Source organism: Pristis pectinata, chromosome 1 (assembly GCF_009764475.1).
Source record: "Pristis pectinata isolate sPriPec2 chromosome 1, sPriPec2.1.pri, whole genome shotgun sequence".
In the NCBI taxonomy this organism is placed as follows: Eukaryota; Metazoa; Chordata; class Chondrichthyes; order Rhinopristiformes; family Pristidae; genus Pristis; species Pristis pectinata.
In genome coordinates this window covers 80,533,805-80,561,322 of record NC_067405.1, presented here as the reverse complement: position 1 = coordinate 80,561,322, position 27,518 = coordinate 80,533,805, and the positions used below count along the sequence as shown (strand labels likewise).

At 43.1% G+C, this 27,518-nt stretch overlaps 1 protein-coding gene across 5 annotated transcripts in view; it reads left to right on the top strand.

Annotated features, from left to right (window-relative positions):
- Nucleotides 1-479: 479 nt before the first annotated feature.
- Nucleotides 480-27,518, top strand: part of LOC127570566 (KAT8 regulatory NSL complex subunit 1-like protein) — a 107,853-nt gene continuing 80,814 nt past the window's right edge. For 4 of the 5 annotated variants that reach the window (XM_052016264.1, XM_052016247.1, XM_052016239.1 and 1 more), the window contains exons 1-2: nt 480-781; nt 6,829-8,061. In XM_052016264.1, coding sequence (XP_051872224.1) covers nt 678-781; nt 6,829-8,061 — 1,337 coding nt within the window. In that variant the 5' untranslated portion in view covers nt 480-677. Of the gene's footprint in view, nt 782-810; nt 1,045-6,828; nt 8,062-27,518 lie in introns of those variants that run through there. The other variant, XM_052016255.1, reaches the window with a different exon arrangement.

The window sequence follows — 27,518 nt, the reverse complement described above, 5'->3', positions numbered from 1 at the left end:
TAGAAAATGTGCAATTAGGGAAAGTATGGCCTTTTTCAGCCATGCTTACTAGTTCTAGCTGAACAGATGCCGGGTAAGGTTAGCTTCCGAAAATGCAAAACAAATCTACAACGTGGCCTTTTTAAGTGGTATTTTAGGTTGAAAAAACGTCAGCGTTGCTCAACGCCAAGCGTGCAGAGACGGGGGTTATTGTTAAGGTCATTGAATAGCGCTGTCAAGTGCAGCTCCACCTGTGCAGCTCATTCACACTGAAAGCCAGAGAGGGCGGGGTTGAATAGGAGGCTGTCATTCGTCGGTTCCTGGCTCCGTGGGCGGTGATTGGCAGCTGTAACGTTCCGCCCTTGTCGGCGCCAATTGGGCGATTCTTGGCATCACGTGGAGGGGAGATCTCGCCCTACTGGCCGGTAGGGCGCATCAATCGAGGACGTGTCATGGCTGGTTTGTCCCGCCCCCTGGTAAAGCGCGGTGACGAGGACGAGGTGAGGATAACGACGGGCGCTGGCGGCAAAGGACGCTCGGCACGGCAGGCGCCATTCCTGTGCGCTCAGCAACAGCGGGCTGCCCTCACCACTGGGTCCTTCAAACGGACATGAATATTGTCGTTGTGTAACCGAAAGGTTTTCCCGATAAAGGTTTATCTTGTGGGGATCGGAGGAGACCGAAGTGCCTGTGTGTTTATGCGCAGAGGAGCCGAAGGCGAGCGCGGCACGTTCGTTTTTTTTCGCCTCTGCTGCTCGCGGTGCGGAGCCCGGGGGCGGGGCCTGGCGGCTCGAGTCACGTGGTAAGGTTTATCAGCGCTCGCTCCGGCCGCCGCCCTCAGTCGGCGCTCTGGCAGCGGCCGGGCGCTGTTCCGGGGTGGGACTCTTGCTGTTCCGGGCTCGGCCAGGCGGCGGACTGTAGTCGGTCTTCCTCACCGTGATGTTCACCTTCCAATGTAGTGGAAATAACAACGCGAGTCGGGAGGTACACTGGCTAGGAACGCTCTGCGTTGGAGGCAAATTCAACAGCAGGCTTCAGAATGGGGCTGGATGGATAAATGTTATTGTAAGATAAAAATAAATCCTACTATCATAAATGTGTAGGTTCGCAAGGGCGGGGAGCAAGGGAGCGGACTAACTTTCTCAACTGATCATTCCTTACAGACACAGGAAACAAAAATACTTTAATAAATTCCTTTGGAGTCAATTGTTCTTACTTGTCCACCTTGTACTTGAAAGGTAGCATTGGTTGCATTTTTGCTAATTTTATGAAACTCCATAGAGTATTCAGATTAAGATGTTTGAGTTTTACTTATCGGTTTAAGAAATACAAGGGACAAGACGAGACCGGGATAGATGGGTTGTCACTGGAATTGTCTAGTGAAGGGAACTTGTACAGGATGAGTTCTCCAAGGTTTAAAAGGATCTCAATGGAACACTGAGCTTTCTGAGGGAGTTTGACAGAGTTGGTACTGAGTAGCTGTTACCTGTGGTTGTGAGTCTGGAGCTTTGGGGGGTCCACAGCCTGAAATGAGAAATTACCTAACACAGATGTTTGAAATTTTTGAAATTCTCTGTTGCAGAGGAAGGTAGATGGACAGTTATGGATTGTGTTTGAGGCTGAGACTGGTTCTTGCGTATTACTGAAATAGGGGCAGTGAAGGGAAGTTTAGCCAAGGTCAATTAGCCTAATGAATGGTAGAGAAGTATTGAAGTGCTGAATGGTAGACTTGAATCTAGGAAGCATTCATCAGTGGTTAGAAAGGTTGGGATGAATGTCTTCCTGGAACGGAAGACACATGTGTTACACTAGTTCTGCTTAACTAAGAGATTTTTGTAAATGAGCCATTGTTTCAGAAAATGGTATTAAATTGACGGCATAACGGCACATCAAGAAGCACTGGTGCATCTCGGCTCCAGAGACCCAGGTTTGATCTTGACCTTTGTTGCTGTCTGTGTGGAGATTGAACTTTCCCCTAAGACTGCATGGGTTTCCTTTAGGCATTCCAGTTTTCTTCCACTTCCCAAGAATGTGTTGGTGGTTAGGTCAGTTGATAGCTGAATTATCCTGAGGGTATTGGGGGAGGATGAAAGAGTTAACTGGCATGTGAGAGAGAACAGGTTACAGGGAAATGGGTGGAATTGCTTAGAGCTAGGTCAAATGTTGTTGTTGGGAAATGAGAAATTTTCTGTTATAAGAAGAGTCGCAGGCTTTTCAGGCATGTTCTGTCACAGTGTTCTGTCACAGCTGCATCTGTTTGTCTTTGAGCAATGTAGCAGGGGATACAAGCCCCTTTGGCCCAATCAGTCCATGCCAATCACAAATCTCCTCTGCGTTTGGCTCATATCCCTCCAAGCCCTGCCAATCCCAAGTGCCTCTTAAGTTGTATGGTTGTACTTGCCTCAACCACTTCTGGCAGCTTGTTCCATATCCTCACCACCCTCTGCAATGAAAAAGTTGCCCCTCAGATCCCCTTTAGATCTTTCTCTTCTCACCTTAAACCTATGCCCCCTAGTTTTGGACCCTCTACCCTGGGGAAAAGACTGTTACCATCCACCTGATCTATGCCTCTCATAAGTTTAAACACTTCTGTAGGTTGACCTTCATTCTCCTATGTTCCAAGGAATAAAGACCTAGCCTGGCCAACCTCCTACAACTCAGGCTCTCTAGTCCTGGCAACATCCTTGTAAATCTTCCCTGCACTCTTTCTAGTTTAACCACGTCTTTCCAATAACAGAGTGACCAAAACGGTACTCAATACTCCAAGTGTGGCCTCATCAATGACTTGTACAACTGCAACATAATGTCCCAACTCCTATACTCAATGCCCTGACTGATGAAGGCCAGCGTGCTAATTGCCTTTTTCACCACTGTCTACCTGTGATGCTGCTTTAGAAGAACTTGTTCCATTGTGTTCCCTAGTGCCCTACAATTCGTAGTATAAGTCCTGTGGTAGTTTGAATTTCCAAAATGCATTACCTCATACTTATTTGTATTGAAATCCATTTGTCACTTCCCGGTCCAAGATTCCCCGTAATCCATGAGAGCCTTCTTCACTATCAACAACACCTCCTAATTTCATGTCATCTGCAAATTTACGGATGAAGCCTTGTGCATTAGCATCCAAATCCTTTATGTAAATAACAAACAAGGGTCCCAACACTTGTGACACACCACTAGTCACCAGCCTCCATTCCAAGAAACAACCTTCAACCACCACCCTCTGCTTCCTACTTCCGAGCCAATTTTGAATCTACCACTCTCCCTGGATTCTATGGGACCTGACCTTCCAGACCAGCCTACCATGTGGGACCTTGTCTAAAGCCCAAATAGACAACATCCACTGCCCTACCCTCATCTACCCTTTTGGTTACCTCTTCAAAGAACTCTAAAAGATTCATCAAACATGACTTCCCACGCACAAAGCCATGCTGACTCCTTCTAATCAGATTCCAAATGCTGGTAGATCCTGTGCCTCAGGATTCCCTCCAGTAACTTCCACCACTGGAGCGATATTAGCTGCCTTCCAGGCTTTGGGAACTTCACCAGTGCTAATGATGAGGCAAATATCTATGCAATGGCCTCCACAATTTCTTCTCTGGCCTGCCTCAAAGTCCGTGGATGCAGTCAGTCAGGCCCTGGGGATCTTTCTGCCTTAATGCGCTGTTAGGCTGCAAATACCTCCTCCCTGGTAATATGAATGTCCTCCAAAATATCTCCACTAGCTTCCCTTATCTCTTGAGAAAACCATGATTTTCTCCTCAGTAAATACCAAGGAGAAATATTTGTTGAAAATCACACCCATTCGCTCCAGACATAGGTGGCCCTGCTGATCTCTAAGGGACCTACTTATCCTAGGCACCCTTTTATTCTTAATATATCTAGAGAACCTCTTGGGATTTTCCTTAAGCTTGCCTGCCAGATCCATCTCATTCCCTCTCTTTGCCCTCTTGATTTCCCTCAAGTGTATTCTTAATTTTTTTAATAGTCATCAAGGGATTCACTCCTTCCTGGCCTCCTAAACCCAGTGTATGCTTCCTTCTTTTGTCTGATGAAATTCTAGCATTTATAAGTGTGGAATTTTTCTGCTGATCCTCTGCTTCCCCATTTTTTTGCAGTGGCATTCCAGATTTAATCTTGAGTCAATGCTATGCAAAACCCATAGATTCCCAATGGCAGCTGTGTGCCAGCAATATCAGCATAGATTCACTAGTTCATCTAATGTTCTTTCAACATCATAGGCTCATAGACGTGCTTCACACAATTCATTTAAAATCAATATGTTGAACTCCTGTTGAAAATTGTCACTGGATTGGAAGTTTATTATCATTTTCTTAGATCAGAGAACTACCCCCTTTGCTCATTAATCCCTTCTCCATACATCAGCAGCAGGAATTTGGCACTTATGCTGTATGTTCACACCACCACCTATTTGACACTTCAGAGACGATTCGAAATGTTAAAAAAAAAATTGATTTTGCAGTAAATCTAAATTATAAATTGAGGTCGGGAGCAGATGACTGAGGTAAACAACTCCAAGTATTAAGCAATTAAATTGGAGAGGGATAGGAGCAGACGATATGGGGAAAGTATTTAACTGGGGAGGGGGAATTATGATGCTGTTCGGCAGGAAATTGGGAGTGTAAATTGGGAACAGATGTTGTTGGGAAAGTCCACAGCGGAAATGTGGAGGTTGTTTCAGGAATACTTGCATGGGGTTCTGGATAGGTTTGTCCCATTGAGGCGGGGTAAGTATGGTAGAGTGAAGGAACTGTGGTTGACAAGAGATGTAGAATATCTTGTCAAGAGGAAGAAAGAAGCTTATCTGAGGTTTAGAAAGCATGGATCAGACAGGGTTCTGGAGAGTTACAAGGTAGCTGGGAGGGAGCTTAAGAATGGACTTAGGAGAGCTAGAAGGGGGCATGAGAAGTCCTTGGCAAGTAGGATCAAGGAAAACCCCAAGGTGTTCTACATGTATATGAAGAATAGGAGGATGACTAGAGTGAGGGTAGGACCAATCAGGGATAAAAAGAGGAAACGTATGCCTGGAGACGGAAGAGGTAGGAGAGGTCCTTAATGAATACTTGGCTTCAGTATTCACCAGAGAGAGAGACCTTGACATTTGTGAGGATGGCATACAACAGGCTGATATGCTAGGGCATGTCGATGTGAGGAAAGAGGATGTGCTGGAACTTTTGAAAAACATTAGGATAGATAAGTCACTGGGGCCGGCTGGGATATATCCAAGGTTATTACAGGAAGCAAGGGAAGAGATTGTTGCGCCTTTGGCGACAATCTTTGTGTCCTAACTGGCCACAGGAGTAGTGCCAGATGATTGGAGGGTGGCAAATGTCATTCCTTTGTTTAAGAAAGGGAGTAGGGATAACCCTGGGAATTATAAGCCAGTGAGTCTTACTTCAGTGGTGGGCAAATTACTGGAGAAGATTCTTAGAGACAAGATTTATGGGCATTTGGAGAAGCATAGGCTGATTAGGGACAATCAGCATGGCTTTGTGAGGGGCAGGTCGTGCTTCATGAGCCTAATTGAATTCTTTGAGGATGTGACAAAGCACATTGATGAAGGTAGAGCAGTGGATGTGGTGTACGTGGATTTTAGTAAGGTGTTTGATAATGTTCCTCATGGAAGGCTCATTCAGAAAGTCAGGAGGCATGGGATCCAGGGAAACTTGGCTGTATAGATTCAGAATTGGCTCACCCATAGAAGACAGGGTGATGGTAGATGGAGCGTATTCTGCCTGGAGGTCGGTGACCAGTGGTATTCCGCAGGGATCTGTTCTGGGACCCCTGCTCTTTGTGATTTTTATAAATGACTCTGATGAGGATGTGGAAGGGTGGGTTAGTAAGTTTGCTGATGATACAAAGGTTGGTGGTGTTGTGGATAGTGTAGGTTGCTGTAGATTACAACAGGATATTGATAGAGTGCAGAGCTGGGCTGAGAAGTGGCAGATGGAGTTCAACCCAGAAAAATGTGAAGTGATACACTTCAGGAGATTGAATTTGAAGGCAGAATACAAGGTTAATAGCAGGACTCTTAGTGTGGAGGAACAGAGGGATCTTGGGGCCTACATCCATAGATCCCTCAAGGTTGCCGTGCAGGTCGATAGGGTTGTTGAGAAGCTGTATGGTGTGTTGGCCTTCATTAGTTGGGGTATTGAGTTCAAGAGCTGCAAGGTGATGTTGCAGCTCTATAGAACTCTGGTTAGACCACACTTGGAGTATTGTGTTCAGTTCTGGTCGCCTCATTATAGAAAGGATGTGGAAGCTTTAAAGAGGGTGCAGAGGAGATTTACCAGGTTGTTGCCTGGATTGGAGAGCATGTCTTATGAGGATAGGTTGAATGAGCTAGGGCTTTTCTCTTTGGAGAGGAGTATGAGAGGTGACCTGATAGAGGTGTACAAGATGATAAGAGGCATAGATCGAGTGGACAGTCAGAGACTTTTTCCCAGGGTGACAATGGGTAACACGAGGGGACATAATACTAAGGTGATTGGAGGAAGGTATAAGGGGGTGTCAGGGGTAAGTCTTTCTTTTACACAGTGGTGGGTGTGTGGAACACACTGCTGGCAGAGGTTGAGGGCAGATACATTATGGACTGTTAGATAGACACATCAATGATAGAGAAATGGGGAGCTACGTAGGAGGGAAGGGTTAGATAGATCTTGGAGCTGGATAAAATTTTGGCACAACATTGTGGGCTAAAGGGCCTGTACTCTGCTGTAATGTTCTATAAAGTTGTGTTGAGTGATGCGATGTTTATAGAGAGCAGTTTTGAGATAAAATTGAATTGTTCTGCTGTGCTATTGAGCTTTTATTCATTTTGTTTCATAGGGGCAACATTGTAATTGTAGTAGGACTGGTGGGGCAACACTGCATGGCTGCAATGGCTCCTGCTCTCACAGAAACGGCTACAGAAGGACATGGATTCCAGCTGTCATCGTCATCTTTACCATCCAGTTCCATTGAACCTGACACATTCATGCACAAAGATGATGCCAGTGAAGAACAGAAGTTAAATGGAAATTGTGACACACAGGCTGCTTGGTCTCAATTGGCATATCCCTGTGCAGCACCTGGGCTTGGCCATGATGCAACTGATTTGAAGAATGTACCTTATGGATCTACAATTGTGCACTCCTCAATCCCACATAATACAACCTTGTTAACCAGTGCTAATTCTCTACTGGACAGACTGTCTTTAAACTTAAATCTTTCTAGTAAGAAATTGTTCAGCAAAGACTCACCAAACATTGTTACCAAAAATAACTTATCTTGTGATAGATTTAAGCAAACATCTGGTTTTAATACTGGCAAAACATATGCTGTACCTGAAGCAAAGCTAAATAGTAATAAAAATGGTATGACAGGGTTGAGCTGCCAGAAAAACAACCCTTTGAAGTGTAATAGTATGTTAACTGATGTTGGAGAGATGAATATGGCCTGTGTCTCAGCTTCACTAAGCCTCAGTGCGCCCAGTGACATGACTTCAAACCAAAAGGCAGAGTTGAAACCAACTGAAGCAAATAGCATTAGGAGTTCTGTACCAGTAGACAATGCTGTGCATGCTGAAAATTTACTGAATTGTTCCAGGCAATTAATCCAGCAGGGACAAGAAGAGAAACAACTCATTAGTTCCATAAGTGTACAGAAAACTGAAAGAAATGCTCAGCTTCTTGAGTGCCTTGACAGACAACAAAAACTAGCTAAAAAGGCCAGCAGTCTCAGAAAACGTTTGCAGATAATACAGGCAAAACATATTACACACCATATTAAACAGAGAATGCAGCAGTTGATAGAATCCGAGCACCATAGGCAACAGGCACTTGGCAAATTTAATAGTTCAAAACCCAATCTTGCCTGTTCGGATGGAATAAAGCGTGATGACAGTGTGCAGACTGGATTAGATCCAAAAAAACCTGTCTTGTCTGAACTTTACAAGTATACACATCTTTCCAAAGCACTGCTTTCGCGCATAGAAGAAAATGTGGATTCTGATGCAACTGGTAGTAGCACAGATGAGGATTCCGACATGGAAGAGACTCCATTGAGGAGGAATATTTCTGTGTAAGTAGAAATTTAACTGTCATTTTAGTCATCAAATCTAGCAGAACGGATTAACTGTGACTCACAGCAGAAAAAATGTTGATCTTTATCAGTGCTTTATACAACTTATTGAATCCCATGAGTTGTTACAAACATTTGATTATTTTTAACATGGAGTATTGGATGTGGGTGGCTGCTTTATGTTGCTGGATGCCAAAAATCCCATTTAGCTGATCCTGACAATAATTGATGTACGGAGAGGGGAAATCTATGCCTTGAGATAGTTAGGTCTATGTAGGCAGCTTTCTATAAGCTTACTGGCGGGCATTGTCACTTCACTGCCGACAACAAAATCTGAGCTTTTAAGAACAGTACAGCACAGGAACAGGCCCTATGGCCCATGACATTGTGCTGAACTAATTAAGCTAATGAGACCTTATCCATTCTGCCTGCATGTGGTCCACCCTCCATTCTCTGCATATTTCATGTGCCTATCCTAAGAGCCTTTTGAACACAATCTTATCAGCCTCCACCACCACCATGTAGTGCATTCTGGGCACTCACCACTCTGCTTTTTATAGAACATAGAGCATTACAGCACAATACAGGCCCTTCGGACCATGATGTTGTACAGACCCTTTAACCTACTCTAAGATCAATCTAACCATTCCCTCCACATAGCCATATGAATGATAGAAAAATGGAGGGTTATCTAAGAGTCCCTTAAATGTCCCTATTGTATGTGCCCCCACAACCTCTGCTGAGAGTGCATTCCACGCATCCACCACACACTGTGTTTTTAAAAAAAACACACCTCTGACATCCCCCTTATACCTTCCTCCAATCACCTTAAAAATTATGGCCCCTTGTCTTAGCCATTTTCGCCCTGGGGAAAAGGTCTGACTGTCCACTCGATCGATGCCTCTTATTTTGTACACCTCTATCAAGTCACCTCCTATCCTCTTCCACTCCAAAGAGAAAAGCCCTAGTTCACTCAACCTATCCTCACATACTCTCCAATCCATGCAGCATCTGGTAAATCTCCTCTGCACCCTCTCTACAGCTTCCACATCCTTCCTACAATGAGGTGACCAGAACTGAACACAATACTCCAAGTGTGGTCTAACCGGAGTTCTAAAGAGCTGCAACATTACCTTGCAGCTCTTGAGCTCAGTACCTTGACTAATGAAGGCCAACACACCATGTGCCTTCTTAACAACCCTATCGACCTGCATGGCAACCTTGAGGGATCTATGGACGTGGACCCCAAGATCCCTTTGTTCCTCCACACTGCTAAGAGTCCTGCTATTAACCTTTTATTCTGCCTTCAAATTTGATCTTCCAAAGTGTATCACTTCACACTTTTCTGGGTTGAACTCCATCTGCCACTTCTCAGCCCAGGTCTGCATCCTATCAATGTCATGTTGAAATCTACAGCAACCTTCTGCACTATCCATAACACCACCAACCTATCATCAGCAAACTTACTAACCCGCCCTTCCACATCCTCATCCAAGTCATTTATAAAAATTACAGAGAGCAGGGGTCCCAGAACAGATCCCTGCGGAACACCACTGGTCACTGACCTCGGAGGCAGAATACACTCCATCTATCACCACCCTCTATCTTCTATGGGCGAGCCAATTCTGAATCCTGAGGGGGGTAAAAAAAACTTGCCCTGCACATCTCCTTTGAACTTTCCCCCTCTCATCTTAAATGCATGCCCTCTAATATTAGATATTTTGACCCTGGGGAATAAGATACTAACTATCTATGCCTTTCGTAATTTTATAAACTTCTATCAGATCTCCGTCCATTCTCTGCTGCTCCAGAGGTTTTCTGGAGTGAACCAAGTTTGCCAACCTCTCCTTATAGTACTCATCCTCTAATCCAGGCAGCATCCTGGTAAACCTCTTCTGCACCCTCTCCAAAACCTCCATATCCTTCCTATAATGAGGTGACCAGAATTGAATGCAATACTCCAGATGTGGCCTAACCAGAGTTTTATAAAGCTACAACAGAACTTCCTGACTCTTGAACTCAGTGCCCTAATAAAGGCCAGCTTGCCATATGTCTTCTTTACAACCTATCAAATTGTGTGGCCGCTTTCAGCAAGCTATGGACTTGGACCCCAAGATCTCTGTGTATTTCAACACTGTTAAGGGTCTTGCCATTAACTCTGTACTTTCCCTTTACATTTGATCTCCCAAAGTGTAATATCTCTCACTTGGCCGGCTTAAACCCCATCTGCCATTTCTCTGCCCATATCTGCAATTGATCTAGATCCTGCTGTATCCTTTGGCAATCTTCTGCACAATCCACAGCACCACCAATCTTTGTGTCATCAGCAAACTTACTAACTCACTGATCCACATTTTTATCCAAGTCATTCATATATATATATATATATATATATATATATATATATATATATATATCAAAAAGCAAAAGAGGTCCCAGTGTGGATCCATGTGGAACACCACTAGTCATGGACCTTCAACTAGAGTAAAAGAAGACCCATCGATCTCTACCTTCTGTCTTCTATGGGCAAGCCAATTCTGAATCTAAGCAGCCAAGTCACCATGGACCCCTTGCATCATAATCTTCTGGATGAGCCTACCATGAGGTCCTGTGTTGAAAGCCTCACTAAAATCCAGGTAGACAACATCCACTGCTCTATCTTCATCGATCACCTCCTCTCAAAACTCAGTCAAGTTACTGGGACATGACCTGCCCTTTACAAAGCCTTGCTGATTGTCCCTAATTGGGCCATGCTTTCCAAATGCTCATAGATCCTATCCTTAAGAATCCTCTCCAATAGCTTCCCTCTCACTGATGTGAGATTTGCTGGTCTATAATTTCCAAGATTATCCCTATTTCCCTTGAATGAAGGAGCAATATTAGCTGCTTGTCAGTCCTCTAAAACCTCACGTGGTTAGAGAGGACACAGATGTTGGTGAAGCTCCCAGTGATCTCAACTCTTGCCTCTCTCAATGAGGGGTACATCTCATCAGGATTAAGGATTCCCCTTAATCCTACCTGCCAAGGCCTTTTCATGGCCCCTCCTGGCTCTCATTCCCTTCTTGAGTTCTTTTCTGGCTTCTTTATAATCCTCAAGGTTCCTGTTCAATTTCAGCTTCCTCAACCTTGCATAAGCTTCCTTTTCCTTCTTGACTAAATTCACAACCTCTCTCGTAATCCAAGGTTCTCTTACCTTGCCATCCTTGTCCTTCCTTCCTTACTGGAACATACCTGTCCTGTACTCTGTGCAGTTGGTCTTTAAGCACCTTCCACATGTCAGATTGGACTATTCTCAATTAACTCTCCCTAGTTCCTGCCTAAACTCATAATTTGCCCTCCCTTAAATTAATACTTCTCCACAATTGTCCATACTTTGCCTTATTTATTGCTATCTTAAAACTTAGGGAGTTGTCATCACTATTTCCTAAACGTTCCCCCACTGAAAGGTCAGTCACCTGACCAGGCTAATATCCCAACGCTAGGTCCAGTATGGCCCCTCCTCTAGTTGGGCTATCTACATACTGATTAAAGAAACCCACCTAATAAATTCTACCCCATCTAACCCTCTTGCATTAAGGAAGTCCCAGTCTATATTTAGGAAGTTGAAGTCATCCACCATGACAACTGTTGTTTTTGCATCTTTCCCTAATCTGTCTGCGTATCTGTTCCTTAATGTCCCGGTAGTTATTGGGGGGATCTATAGTATAATCCCATCATGATTGCACCTTTCTTATTTTTGAGTTCTACCCATATAGACTCGGTGGATGAGCCCTCCATTATGTCCCCTCTGAGTGCAGCTGTGATATTGTCCCTGATTAGTTATGCAACACCTCCCTTTCAATCTTTTCTAAAACATCAAAACCCTGGAACATTAAGCAGCCAGTGCTGTCCCCATCTCAACCCAGTCTCTGTAATGGCCATAACATTATAATTCCATATATTGATCCAGGCTCTAAATTCATCTGTCTTACCCTTAATACTCCTTGCATTAAAATAAACACACTTCAACCCTTCTGTCCTATTGCATGTATTACCTTGCCTGTCTTTCCTTACAAAGTTACTGGTCATGACATATACTTTCCCCTCAATCCCTCCACTTTCTGACCTGGTGCTTTGGTCCCCATTCAAATCTGTATCAACTTCCAGCCTCCCATCTACCTCACTGCTGCTTTGGATCCCACCTCCCGCCAATTTAGTTTAAACCCACCCTAGTAGTACTAGCAAATCTGCCCACCAGGATATCCAGTTTGTGTGCAACCCATTCCTTTTGTACAGGTCACATCTGTCCCAGAAGAGATCCAAATGGTCCACAAATCTGAATCCCTGCACCAACTCTCCAGCCACGCTATCTGCTATCCTTGCCCTCACTAGCACGTAGCACTAGGAGTCATCCAGAGATTACTGCCCTCAAGCTCCTGTTTTTTAACCTTTCCTAACTTCCTATATTCACCCTGCAGGGTCTCATCCCTTCTACCTATGTCATTTGTGTCCACATGCACAATGACTTCCGGCTGCTCACCCTCACCCTTGAAAATGTTGTGCAACCCCTCAGAGACATTCTCAACCCTGGCACCAGGGAAGCAACATGCCATCCTGGAATCTCTTTTGCAGCCACAGAATGGGGCCTGTTGCTTTGAAGTCGGGAAGAAATGAGAGATTGGAGCTGATTTGGGAATACATCAGGGATCAAGTGGCAGAAGCCAGGTCTCTGGCACTGAGACTGGTCCTGCTGCTCAGAAGGGAAGGGAGGAGAAGAAGAGGGCAATAGTGATAGGGGACTCGATAGTCAGGGGAACAGACAGGAGGTTCTGTGGAAGTGAGTGAGAATCCCGAATGGTATGTTGCTTCCCAGGTGCCAGGGTGTAGGATGTCTCCAATTGGGTCCACAGCATTCTTGAGCGGGAAGGAATGCAGCCAGAAGTCATGGTACATATTGGTACCAACAACATAGGAAGGAGGATGAGGTCCTGAAAAGGGAGTTTAGAGAAATAGGCAGAAGGCTGAAGAACAGGACCTCAAGGGTAGCAATCTCAGGATTGCTGCCAGTGCCACATGATGGTGAAGGTAGGAATAGGAGGAGATGGCAGATGAATGTGTGGCTGATGAGTTGGTGCAGGGGGCAAAGTTTGAGATTTTTGGATCAGTGGGATCTCTTCTGGGGAAGGTGGGACCTGTACAGTGTGGATGGGTTACACCTGAACTCAAAGGGGACCAATATCCTTGCAGGCAGGTTTGCTAGTGTGGTTTAGGAGGGTTTAAACTAGTTTGCAAGGGGGATGGGAACCAGAGGGATAGGTCAGTGGAAGAAGTGCATGGAATAAAGTCAGATCTAACATGTAGAGAGGCTTTGAGGAAGGAGAAGCAGAGTATAGGGTATAAAAGTAGAAGGGTGGATGGGCTAAAGTGCATTTACTTAAATGCAAGAAGTATCAGGAATAAAGGTGATGAATTGAGAGCTTGGATCAATAATGGAACTATGATATTGTGGCTCTTGCAGAGACTTGGCTGTCACCAGGGCAGGAATGGATACTGAATATTCCTGGATTTCATTGTTTTAAAAGAGATTGGGGGAGGTGGGAGAAGAGGAGGAGGAGGGGTGGCGTTACTGGTCAGGGATACTATTACAGCTACAGAAAGGGTGGATAATGTAGATGGATCCTCTCTAGAGTCAGTATGGGTGGAAGTTAGGAACAAGAAAGGAGCAGTTACTCTACTGGAAGTTTTCTATAGATCCCCTGGTAGCAGCAAGGATACTGAGCAGCAAATTGGGAGGCAGATTTTGGAAAGGTGCAAGAATAACAGGGTTGTTATCATGGGAGACTTCAACTTCCCAAATATTGATTGGCACCTGCTTAGTACCAAAGGTTTAGACAGGGCAGAGTTTAAGTGTGTCCAGGACAGATTCCTGTCACAGTATGTTGACAGGCTGACTAGAGGGAATGCCGCATTAGATCTAGTATTAGGTAATGAACCAGGTCAGGTGACATCTCTCAGTGGGTGAGCATTTGGGGGACAGTGACCACAGCTCCATAACCTTTAGCATTGTCATGGACAAGGATAGGAGCAAAGAGGACAGGAAGATATGTGATTGGGGAAGGGCAAATTATGAGGCTATAAGGCTAGAACTTGGGAGTGTAAATTGGGATGACATTTTTGAAGGGAAATGTACTGTGAAGATGTGGTTGATGTTCAGGGATCTCTTGCAGGATGTTAGGGATAAATTTGTCTCTGTGAGGCAGAGAAAGAATGGCAGGGTGAAGGAACCATGGGTGACAAGAGAGGTGGAACATCTAGTTAGGATGAAGAAGGCAGCATAAATAAGGTGTAGGCAGCAAGGATCAGACAGGGCTCATGAGGATTATAGGGTAGCAAGGAAGGAACTTAAGAAGGGGCTGAGGAGAGCAAGAAGGGGACATGAAAAGGCCTTGGCGAGTAGAGTTAAGGAAAATCCCAAGGCTTTTTTCACTTATGTGAAGAGCAGAAGGATGATGAGTAAAGGTAGGACTGATTAGAGACAAAGGTGGGAAGATGTGCCTGGAAGCTGTGGAAATGGATGAGGTCCTCAATGAATATTTCTCTTCAGTATTCACCAAGGAGAGGGGCCTTGATGATGCTGAGGACAATGTTGGTAAGGTTAATGTTCTAGAGCATGTAGATATCAAGAGAGGATGTGTTGGAGCTGTTAGAAAATATTAGGACAGATAAGTCCCCGGGGCCTGATGGAATATTCCCCAGGCTGCTCCGCGAGGCAAGGGAGGAGATTGCTGAACCATTGGCTAGGATCTTTGAGTCCTTGTTGTCCACAGGAATGGTACCGGAGGATTGGAGGGTGGCAAATGTTGACCCTTATTCAAAAAAGGTAGTAAGGATAGTCCAGGGAATTACAGACCAGTGAGCCTTACTTCTGTGGTGGGCAAGCTGTTGGAAAGGATTCTTAGAGATAGGATCTATGGGCATTTAGAGAATCATGATCTGATCAGGGACAGCCAGCATGGCTTTGTGAAGGGAAAATCATGTCTCACAAGCCTGGTAGGGTTCTTTGAGGAGGTGACCAGGCAGATTGATGAGGGTAGTGCAGTAGATGTGGTCTACATGGATTTTAGTAAGGCATTTGACAAGGTTCCGCATGGTAGGCTTCTTCAGAAGGTCAGAGGGCATGGGATCCAGGGAGGCTTGGCCGTGTGGATTCAGAATTGGCTTGCCTGTAGAAAGCAGAGGGTTGTGGTGGAGGGAGTGCATTCAGATTAGAGGGCTGTGACTAGTGGTGGCCCACATGGATTGGTTCTGGGACCTCTGCTTTTCATGATTTTTATTAATGACTTGGATGAGGGGGTCAAAGGATGGCTTGGCAAGTTTGCAGATGACACAAAGGTTGTTGGTGTTGTGGATAGTGTGGAGAATTGTCGAAGATTGCAGAGGGATATTGATAGGATGCAGAGCTGGGCTGAGAAGTGGCAGATGGAGTTCAATCTGGAGAAGTGTGAGGTGGTACACTTTGGAAGGACTAACTCCAAGGCAGAGTACAAAGTTAATAGCAGGATTCTGGGTAGTGTGAAGGAGCAGAGGAATCTGGGGGTTCATATCCACAGATCCCTGAAAGTTGCTTCACAGGTGGATAGGGTGGTTATTCATAGCATTCATAAGTCGTGGGGTCAAGTTTAGGAGCTACGAGGTAATGATGCAGCTCTACAAAACTCTGGTTAGACCACACTTGGAGTACTGTGTCCAGTTCTGGTCGCCTCATTATAGGAAGGATGTGGAAGCATTGGAAAGGGTGTAGAGGAGATTTACCAGGATGCTGCCTGGTTTGGAGAGTATGCATTATGAGGAGAGACTAAAGGAGCTAGGGCTTTACTTTTTGGAGAGGAGGAGGAGGAGAATGAGGGGAGACATGATAGAGGTGTACAAAATATTAAGAGGAATAGATAGAGTAGACAGCCAGCGCCTCTTTCCCAGGGCACCAATGCTCAATACAAGGGGGCATGGCTTTAAAGTAATGGGTGGGATGTTCAAGGGAGATATCAGAGGGAGGTTTTTTTTACCCAGAGAGTGGTTGGGGCATGGAATGCACTGCCTGGCGTGATGGTGGAGGCAAGTACATTAGTCAAGTTCAAGAGATTGCTAGATAAGCATATGGAGGAATTTAAAATAGAGGGATATGTGGGAGGAAGGGGTTAGATAGTCTTAGGCGAGGTTTAAAGGTCAGCACAATATTGTGGGCCGAAGGGCCTGTATTGTGCTGTACTGTTCTATGATTCTATGATAAATATTTAACCATATAAATCAAGAATCAGGACCTGGATCTTGGAGAACAATGTGAGGCCCCCTTTGTTTTGCACTTTTTAATCTTCCCACCATGTAATTCTAGTTTCAAACTGGCTTTGGAAAACACTTAGGTGATCATTTGGATCTGCTTGGTATTTAAGTGGTGCAAACTTGTGTCGGCTTCTACTGTTGAAACAAATTGTTCTTGATTGTGGAGCTGCACTTTAAATGTAAAAATCTGCACATGTAGACATGTTGCTTGGTGGGTGGAGTGCAATGCATCTTGACAATTCCATTATCTTCACCACAAATTACACTTCCATTTTGTGCTCTTGGATCATCAGAATAATCCATGTGTAGAAAAACATGCTGGTCACATGAGTTTAAAGCTACTGATTACAAACTATTCAAAACAATTTCACATTGCTACTGCTAATGTTTGGGAGAAGCAATTTGATGCATTTTCTTATTTTACCCATAGTTCTTAGCATACGTACATTTATACAAATGTTCAATAAACCCGGTGAGAATACCTCAGTGTTTGCTTATATAACGGGAATGCTCAGTTGTCATTTTTTTTCAAACATCATTACAGACATGTTACTTAGCAAATGTAAGGTTTGGGAGCACAAAGTAGGAGCAGAAGTAGGCCACTTGCCCCTTTTGAGTCTGCCATTCAAGGAAATCATAGCTGATCTTCTACTGTAACACCATTTTGCTCTTGTTTCCCCATAAACCTTAACCACTCTAATATCCAGTAATCTATCACTCTGTTCATGAATGCACTATCTATCCAAGGGGCCAGAGTGGCACAGCTAGAAGAACTGCTACCAGTTCTAGCAGTCTGGGTTCGATCCTGACCTTGGGTGCTGTCTTTGTGGAGTTTGCAGATTCTCCCTGTGACCACATGGGTTTCCTCCCTAGGTACTCTGGTTTTCTCCCACGTCCTAAAGGCATGCAAGTTAATCGGTTAATTGGCCATTGTAAATTGCCTCTGGTGTGTAGGTGAGTGGTAGAATCTGATGGGAGTTAAAGAGTGAGCAGAATAAAATAGGTTGATGTAGGATTAATGTAAATGGGTACTTGATAGTTGGTGCAGTCTCAGTTGGCCTGCTTGGTTGCTGGATGACTCTATAAAAAGACTTCCACTGCCCTCTTGGGTAGATGCTGCCAAAGATCCACTGCCCTCTGAAGAAATTTCTCATTTAAGTCTGAAATGGTCTACCTGCATTTTGAGACATTTAAAGCTAATTCTAATTCCTTAGCCAGCTGAAATGTTCTCTCTGCTTCCATCCTGTCGATCCCTCAAAGTATTTTGAGCGTCAGTGAGGTTGCTTTCATTATTCTTAAACTCTAGAATATCTAGTCTCCTCAATCTTCTTATGTGACAGACCTGCCATCCCAGAAGTCAGTGTGGTGAACCTTTGCTGCTTTCCCTCTGTCTTTAGGTAAAGAAACAAAAATTATATGCAGTACTCCAGGTGTAAACTTCTAGTAAGATGCCCCGACCCTTGTATTCAAATCCTATAGCAATAAAAGCCAACATTTGTCTTCCAACCTAATTTCCTACTGTATCTGCATATTAGCTTGTGTACAAGGCATTGGTGCAACCACACTTGGAGTATTGTGTACAGTTTTGGTTGCCCTGTTGTGGGAAAAGCATCATTAAACTGGAAAGAGTGCAGAGAAGATTTACGAGGATGCCGCCAGGACTTAAGGTCCTGAGCAATAAGGAGAGGTTGGACAGGTAGGACTTTGTTCCTTGGAATATAGGAGGTTGGTGGGGGGAGGGGGGGTGAGGTGACCTTATAGAGGTGTATAAAATCATGAAAGGTATAGTTAGGGTGAATGCACATCGTCTTTTACCCTGTGGTGTGGAACTAAAAACTATAGGGTGTAGGCTTAAGGTGAGAGGTGAATGATTTAAATGGGACTTAAGGGGCAACTTCTTCATGCAGAGGATGGTGCATATACAGTATGGAATGATCTGCTAGAGGAAGTGGTTGAGGAAGGTACAATAACAACATTTAAAAGATATTTGAATAAGTACATGGTTAGGAGGGGTTTAGAGGGATACAAGCCAAATGTGGGCAAATGGGACTAGCTTTGTGGGACCACGGTCGGCATGGACATTGGGCCGAAGGGCCTTTTTCCATGCTGAATGAATCAATGTATAGGAGCATCACTGCCTTTGGGCATCAAGATTTCCCAGTATCTCCATTTTAAAAAAATACTCAGCATTACTTTTTTCTACCAAAGCGGATAGCCTCAATTTTTCACGTTGTACTCCTTTTCTGTTTACACCTATTCGCTCAGCTTGTCTGTGACCTCTTGAATCCTCTTTGCATCCTCATTGCCATTCACATTCCTTGTTGGTTTCATGCCATCAACAAACTTGGAAGTGTTACATTTAGTCCACACAGCCAAATTTTGAATAGTCAGGGCCCCAAGCACAGATATTTGTGGTACCCCAGTAGCTGCAGTGGATTGATCTGACAAGGACCCACTTATTCCTACTGTTTTCTATTTGCTAACACTCAGTCCTGCTCCTATATTACCCCACTTCCATCTGCTGTAACCTTGTTCAATAGCCCCATATTGAAGCTAATGGAAAGCCCTCTGAAAATCTAAATCCATGTCACCTATGCTACTAGATACATTCTCAAAGTACTGCAACTGGATAGCCAAACATTAAGTCGTCGCTGACTCAGTGTTATTTTCTAAATATTTTGATGTCACATCCTCTGTTTATAGATTCCAGCATTTTCCCAACTACCAATGTCAGGCCAACAGATTGGATGTTCCCACTTTTCTTTTTACCCCCTTAAATAGGAGGGTCACATTCGCCATCCTTCATTCCACAGGGATGGTTGCAGAATCAGTAGAATTTTGGAGGGTGACAACCAGAGCATCCACTTTCCCTATTGCCACCTCTTTCGAAACTCTGAGATGTTCATCAGGTCCTTGGGATTAATCAGTTTTCATGCTTATTAACTTAATTCTAAACTCTGGGATATAGATCATCAGGTCCTTGGGACTAATTAGTTTTCATGCTTATTAACTTATTTAGTAATGTTTTTCTACTAATGCTAGTTTATTTCCTCATTTCCACTGGACCTTTTGGTTCTCTGATGTTTAGGAAGGCACAAAAACCTCACATAATAATGTAACATTTGTTTAATTCTATCATTTCCTTATTCTCCATCTAAATTATCCCATCTGTCTCTATAGGGGCCCACATTGGCTCTCATTAGTCTTTCCTTAATCTATTTTTATTTTTCTTGCAGGTGGTTTGCTCTAATTCTGCTTTCCCTTTTATCAAGTTTTTTGGTTATCCTTTGGATTCTCAGACTCAGCCAGGATTACTGGCTTTTCTGGCAAGCTTTATAAGCCTTTTCCTTGCATTTAATATGGCCTTTAATTTTTCCTCTAAAACATGTAAAACTTATCTTTTTGCCTTGAAGAAATGTATATTCATTGCAAATCCTATTCTAAAATAGCCATTGCCTGTGCACTGATTTCTTTAATGTAGTTTCCCCATGTGCCATAGTCCATCCGCCCCACTTCTTTGTTTTCTTTGTTTAGCTTGGAAACTGGTTTCATATCAAGCTACATGACTTTTGAATTTAATGTAAAATGTTATCATTCTATGGTAACTCTTTCCTGGGGGCCCCTTTACACAATTATTTATTAATTAGCCTGTTCACTAGCTGGTTGCTTGCCAGGCACTTCTTTCTTTATGTACAAATACTGTGAAGTTTAATTGATATGGAAATCACAACACGGTTAATAAATTTGGCAGCATGAACCACAAACAATCATAGCAGCATTAGTAACTGTTTTCTAAATTTTGCTCAGTGGCTTAGTTGTTCTCCAGTAGTTGGGGAAAAATCTGTCAACTTGTTTCATTGAAAGTTCAGCAATACATTTATGCTGCTTGAAGTTCAGGAAATGCTGGTCTTCACACATAACATCAGACAAATTATATCATCTAATCTGAAATTTGTGACTGGAATTAATGTCAGATGGGGACAACATTTAAATAAAAAACAAGGTGAAAGGAAAAAATGCTAACACAAAACAAGTGCAAAGTGACGTTCAGGTCAATCTGGTATGTATGCTGCACCTTTATTTTGAAATGCTTTCTGTCTGCAGTGAATTCCAGTTCTAATTATGGTTCCCGCCTAAGTGTTGATGTCGTCTTTTTTTCTCCTCACAGATCTTATTTGTTTGATTTCAGAAAATGCAATAGTTTTTATTTGTTCAGTTATTTATTTTTATTATTAATAGTTATTATTTAAGTTCAGTTACTTATTTATCCGTCCTGATGAAGGATTTCAACCTGAAGCATTGACTGTTTATTTCCCTCCATAGATGCTGCCTGACCTGCTGAGTTCCTCTAGCACTTGTGTGTGTTACTGTACTTTTTATTGTGATGAGTTCACATCATTTGCATTTAAATTTGCTAGCAGTGTAACTGAAAGTGAAATCTGGTTGACTAAATCATAGAATCATAGAGCAATACAGCACAGATACAGGCCCTTCAGCCCAACGAATCCATGCTGACCAGAGTGCCCACCCAGCTAGTCCTAATTTCCTGCGTTCAGCCCATATCCCTCTAAGCCCCACCCCTGCATGTACCTATCCAAATGCTGCTTAAATGATACTATTGTACCTGCCTCAACCACTTCCTCTGGCAGCTTGTTCCATTTACTCGCCACCCTCTGTGTAAAAAGTTGCCCCTCGGGTCCCTTTTAAGTCTTTCCCCTCTCATGCTAAATCTATGCTCCCTAGTTTTGGACTCCCCTATCCTGGGGAAAAAGACTGCTTCCATTCACCTTATGATTTTATAAAACTTTATAAGATCACCCCTCATTCTCCTACGCCCGAGGAATAAAGACCTAGCCTGGCTGACCTCTCCCTGTAACTCAGGTCCTCTAGTCCTGGCAACTTGCTCGTAAATCTTTTCTGCACTCTTTCCAGATTAACCACGTCTTTCCTAAAACAGGGTGACCAAAACTGTACATAGCCTCACTGACTTATACAACTGCAACATAATGTTCCAATTCCTATACTTAGTGCCCTGACTGATGAAGGCCAACATGCTAAATGCCTTTTTCACCACCCTGTCTACTTGTGACGCTGCTTTCAATGAAGTAGGCACTTGTACTTCTAGGTCCCTCTATTCCATTACACTCCCTAGTGCCTCTCACACTCATCTGTATTGAAATCCATTTGCCACTCCTTGGCCCACTACCCTAACTGATCTTGATCCCCCTGTACTCTACGATAACCTTCACTATCAACAACACCTCCTAATTTCATGTCATCCATAAACTTACTGATCAAGCCTTGTGCATTCGCATTCCAAATCATTTTATATAAATAACAAATAAAAGGGTCCCAACACTGATCCCTGCAGCACACCACTAGTCACTGGCCTCCATTCTGAGAAACAACCTTCAACCACCACCCTCTGCTTCCTACCTCTGAGCCAATTTTGAATCCATCTAACTAACTCTCCCTGGATTCCATGGAACTTAACCTTCCAGACCAGCCTACCATGCGGGGACCTTGTCGAAGGCCTTGTAAAGTCCAAATAGACAACATCCACTGCTACTCTCATCTACATTTTTTTGTTTACCTCTTCAAAAAAAACTCAAAGGTTCATCAAGCAGAACATTCCACACACAAAGCCATGCGGACTCCTCCTAATCAGACTGTTTATCCAAAGCTGTATTATCCTGTCCTCAGATTTCCCTCCAGTAACTCTCCACATCAGGCTGACTGGCCTGTAGTTCCCTGTCTTGTCCTTGCTACCTTTCTAAACAACAGGACAACATAGCCACCTTCCAGTCTCGGGATCTTCACCAGTGACTAACGATGAAGCAAAAATCTGCAAGGGCTCCACAACTTCTCCAGCTTCCCACAGTCCTAGGGTGCACTCGATCCACCTTAATGTGCTGTAAGGCTGCAAGTACCTCCTCCCTGGTAATACAAATGACCCTCCAAAACATCTCCACTGGTTTGTTCATGTAAATTGCTTTCAGTGGTTCTGCAAAAGTCCTAATAAACTTTGTGCATAGGACATATTAATTAGTCCTGGAGGGCATCTCCATCTGAATCAAAGTAGCGGCATTTTAAAAATCATGCAAGTGCAGGAATGAAAATAGAGTATCGGCCAAGGTGTTCATTGGGCGACACTGTGGGTCTCAATTCGGAAGTTGGGAATTTGTCCCATGCAGAGACTTGAGGACAAATCTGGGTTGACGTTACTGAGTCGGGACAGTACTGATGGGATGCTATCGGATAGTGCTGTCAATCAGTTGTTTTATAAATCATCTCTATTTGGCATGGAATGATTCCAATTACATATCATCCTCAGGTTCCATTTCCAGAGAACTGTTCGTAACTGAACAGTTTTGCAAGTCAGAAATATGGCGACAAAACTGAGTTCCCACACAGCAGAAGATCCCTGAAGCACGCTGACAAATCCATTTCCACGGTCTCCCAAGCATTGTCCATATATAAGAGCTGTACGTAACTTGGGAGTTCATTAGAGTCGTAGTCAAACAGCATAGAGACAGCCCTTCAGCCCAACTTATCCATGCAAACCAAGGTGCTCGCCAAGCTGGTCCTATTTTGCCCATGTTTGGCCCATATCCCTCTAACTCCTCCTGTCCATGTACTTAACCACATGTTGTTATTATACCTGCCTCAACCACTTTGTCTGGAAGCTCATTCTGTATACGCACCATCTTGTGTGTGAAGTTGCCTCTCATGTCCCCTTCAATCTTTCACCTCTCGCCTTGTAAACCTATGTCCTCTAGTTTTTAGTTCCCATTCCTGGGGAAAAAAGACTGTGTTCATCCTATCTATACCCTCATGGTCTTATACCAACTCTGAGGACACCCTTTACTCTTCTATGTTCCAAGATATAAATTCCTCGCCTGCCCAACATCCCCCTATAACTCAGACCCTCGAGTCCTGGCAGCGTTCTCGTAAATCTTCTCTGCACTCTTTCCAGTTAATGATGCCTCCCTTTAACAAGATGACCAAAACTACACGATACTCCAAGTGCAGTCTTACCGACATCTTGTGCAATTGCAACATAACGTCCAACTCCTATACAAATGCCTTGACCGATGAAGGCCAGCATGCTAAACACTGTCTTTAGCACCTTGTCTACCTGTGACACTGCTTTCAGTGAACTATACAGTGGCATGCAAAAGTTTGGGCACCCTGGTCAAAATTTCTGTTACTGTGAATAGTTAAGTGAGCAGAAGATGAACTGATCTCCAAAAGTCATAAAGTTAAAGATGAAACGTTCTTTCAACATTTTAAACAAGATTAGTTTATTATTTTGTTTTGTACAATTTTAGAGTGAAAAAAGGAAAGGAGCACCATGCAAAAGTTTGGGCACCCCAAGAGATTTGAGCACTCATAACTTTTATCAAGATCTCAGACCTTCATTAGCTTGTTAGGGCTATGGCTTGTTCACAGTCATCGATAGGAAAGGCCAGGTGATGCAAATTTCAAAGCTTTATAAATACCCTGACTCCCCAAACTTTGTCCCAACAATCAGCAGCCATGGGCTTCTCTAAGCAGCTGCCTAGTACTCTGAAAATTTATATAAATGATGCCCACAAAGCAGGAGAAGGCTATAAGAAGATAGCAAAGCATTTTCAGGTAGTCCTTTCCTCAGTTTGTAATGTAATTAAGAAATGGCAGTTAACAGGAACGGTGAAGGTCAAATTGAGTTGTGGAAGACCAAGAAAACTTTCTGAGAGAACTGCTCATAGGATTGCTAGAAAGGCAAATCAAAACCCCTGTTTGACTGCAAAAGACCTTCATGAAGATTTAGCAGACTCTGGAGTGGTGGTGCACTGTTCTACTGTGCAGCAACACCTGCACAAATATGACCTTCATGGAAGAGTTATCAGAAGAAAACCTTTCCTGCGTCCTCACCACAAAATTCAGCGTCACAAGTTTGCAAAGGAACATCTAAACAAGCCTGACGCATTTTGGAAACAAATCCTGTGGACTGATGAAGTTAAAATAGAACTTTTGGCCACAATGAGCAAAAGATATGTTTGGAGAAAAAGGTACAGAATTTCATGAAAAGAATATCTCTTCAACTGTTAAGCACGGGGGTGGAGCGATCATGTTTTGCGCTTGTGTTGCAGCCAGTGGCATGGGGAACATTTCGCTGGTAGAGGGAAGAATGAATTCAATTAAATACCAGCTAATTCTGAAAGCAAACATCACACTGTCTGTGGGGGAAAAAAAAAGCTGAAGATGAAAAGAGGATGGCTTCTACAACAGGATAACGATCCTAAACACACCTCAAAATCCACAATGGACTACCTCAAGAGGCACAAGCTGAAGGTTTTGCCATGGCCCTCACAGTCCCCTGAGCTGAACGTCATCAAAAATCTGTGGATAGTGCGTGCAAAATGGCCCAAGAATCTCACAGAACTAGAAGCCTTTTGCAAGGAAGAATGGGTGAAAATCCCCCAAACAAGAATTGAAAGACTTAGCTGGCTACAGAAAGCGTTTACAAGCTGTGATACTTGTCAAAGGGGGTGTTACTGACCATGCAGGGTGCCCAAACTTTTGCTTCGGCATTTTCCTTTTTTTGTTATTTTGAAACTGTAAAGATGGAAATGAAAAAAAAGTAATCTTTCTTAAAATTAAAGAAATAAGTCATCTTTAACTTTATTCCTTTTGGAAATCAGGTCATCTTTTACTCGCTTAGCTATTCACAGTAACAGACATTTTGACCGGGGTGCCCAAACTTTTGCATGCCACTGTATGCTTGTACTCCGAGGTCCCCCTGTTCCACAACATTCCCCAGGGCCCAACCAAGTCCTACCCTTGTTTGGCTTCCCAAAAAACAACACTTTGCACTTAATTGAACATCACTTGCCAATCCTCAGCCCACTTATTCACCCAATTTACTTGAGTTGCAATTGGCATAATTTCATGAGCAGCAGGTCTTGCTGCATCAATCTCCTTGACATTACTGTAACTCAAGTGAATTTTGCAAAGCATTTGGAGCAACATCTGTGAACTGGAGGAATGCATTTAGTGCAGTGCCTGAGCCATCAGTGCTGGGCGTGTTTGATTTAAATAATCTAGATATAGGCCTAAGTTTGACAAAGTTTTAGATAATTGAGGGAAAAGATCGGATCTAAAGCAGTAACTGAGCTGGATCATGACAACAGAAATTGCATTGTCCTGTATATTGAAGGAAATATGCAACAATAAACTAGCATCAAGAACATTTGGTAATGATATATTCAACAATGACCATTTCAGGTTACTGTAGAGCAAGGTAATACTTCTGAGTAAAATTGTTAGCCATGGGTGTCAGGACACTGTGCTGAATCAGGAAGTACCAGATTATTGAGTATTTAGGAAAAATTGATTTCAAAGCCTTGTTAGGAGACTGAATACAATTATAAAGAGAATGCAAGCAGGAGGAAAGATTAGAAAAAATATAGACCACCCTGCATCGAAACAGTGAACTGATCAGCTTTTTCTGCTTCATTCAATAAGTGGTCCCAAAACATGTAGATAATCCTGGGATAGAAAATGATTAAAATCCTTAATTAATTAAACTAGACTGAACAGGATAACCAAAAGTAAATGCAATAGTAAAGTAAAATTAAGACTTAATGTCAGGAAGGAATTCTTCATACATCATGTACTCAATGCTGAAATGGTTTAGGCTAGAGCAGTGTAGCTAAACTTCTAGAATTATTAGAGGTTACCAAATCACGTGCAAGTTAGCATTGTGGAACAGACGTACCATCAGTGTTTTTTTATATAAGGACTTTCACTTCAGTGACTTTCCAGTGCTAATATCTGGTTATGTTCTGTCATAATGTAACAACACTTTCAGGTCATTACACCAAGTAACTGTCTGAAAAATAAAGTGCAAGTGGATTGAGTTTTCTTATTTAATAGTTCAGTGAAGTTGCTCTTTCTCTATGGAACATCTGCAGTTGTGCTACACCATTCATAATTAAATGGACCAATATACATATCTAAACAATTTTTTGTTTCTAAAATCTAAATCAGATTTTTTATGAACTTTATCACTAAAATAAAATTAACTGCAATGCCCATTAAATAGGTCCTATTATTCAATATAGCCACAAATCTACAGATGAAAAGATGAACCATTCACATTACTTATTCATTGTGTGTGCGTGCATTGGTGTTGGACCAAAAGGGTTGTATTCCCAACTGAGGTCCAGCGACAGAGTAATCTTCTAATTTTGTTGTTTATGCTATAGGTGGGACTCCCATTTTTGGTCTAACTCATTTATTAACACATCATTCTGTTCCTTTCACCCCTGTATCTAAATTTCTATTGGGTTTAGTGGTGACTATCTTATACTCTGCACTTTTATGTTTAAATTTGTCTGGAACCGAAGATGTCCAGAACTAAAGATCTCAATCAGATCACCACTTGGGCTTCTCAGTCTCAACTGAAAAGTTGTAACCTTTTGACATTTCATGTTATTGATCTTTCATCAAAACTGGCAATAACTAAATTTCCATTTAAAGATTAACAGATTTTAAGTACTGAGGCAGACAAAAGGGATAGGAACAAAGAAAGATTTGTGTTACGGAGGATGGCAAAATTGATTAAAAGACACAAGGGCTGATAGAGTAAGTAAGAATGAAGGATGGTTCTAGAGGAGCAGCACATGGCTTCACCTGAATCCTCTCTACACGTGGTGTTGGGGGGGGGGGGGGGGGCAGGGGGAGATGAGGACAAAGCATTGATTATGATATATCGTTGAATCCCAGTATTTTGCAGCACAGTGGGAGGCCATTCAACCCATTATGTCTATGCTGGTTCTTTGAAAGAGCAGGAGGAAGTGGAGGGGTGGGTTAGTAAGTTTGCGGATGACACAAAGGTTGGGGGTGTTGTGGATAGTTTGGAGGGCTGTCAGAGGTTACAGAGGGACATAGATAGGATGCAAAGTTGGGCTGAGAAGTGGTAGATGCAGTTCAACCCAGATAAGTGTGAAGTGGTTCATTTTGGTAGGTCAAATATGACGGCAGTGTGGAGGATCAGAGGGATCTTGGGGTCCGAGTCCATAGGACGCTCAAAGCGGCTGTGCAGGTTGACTCTGTGGTTAAGAAGGCATATGGTGTATTGTCCTTCATCAATC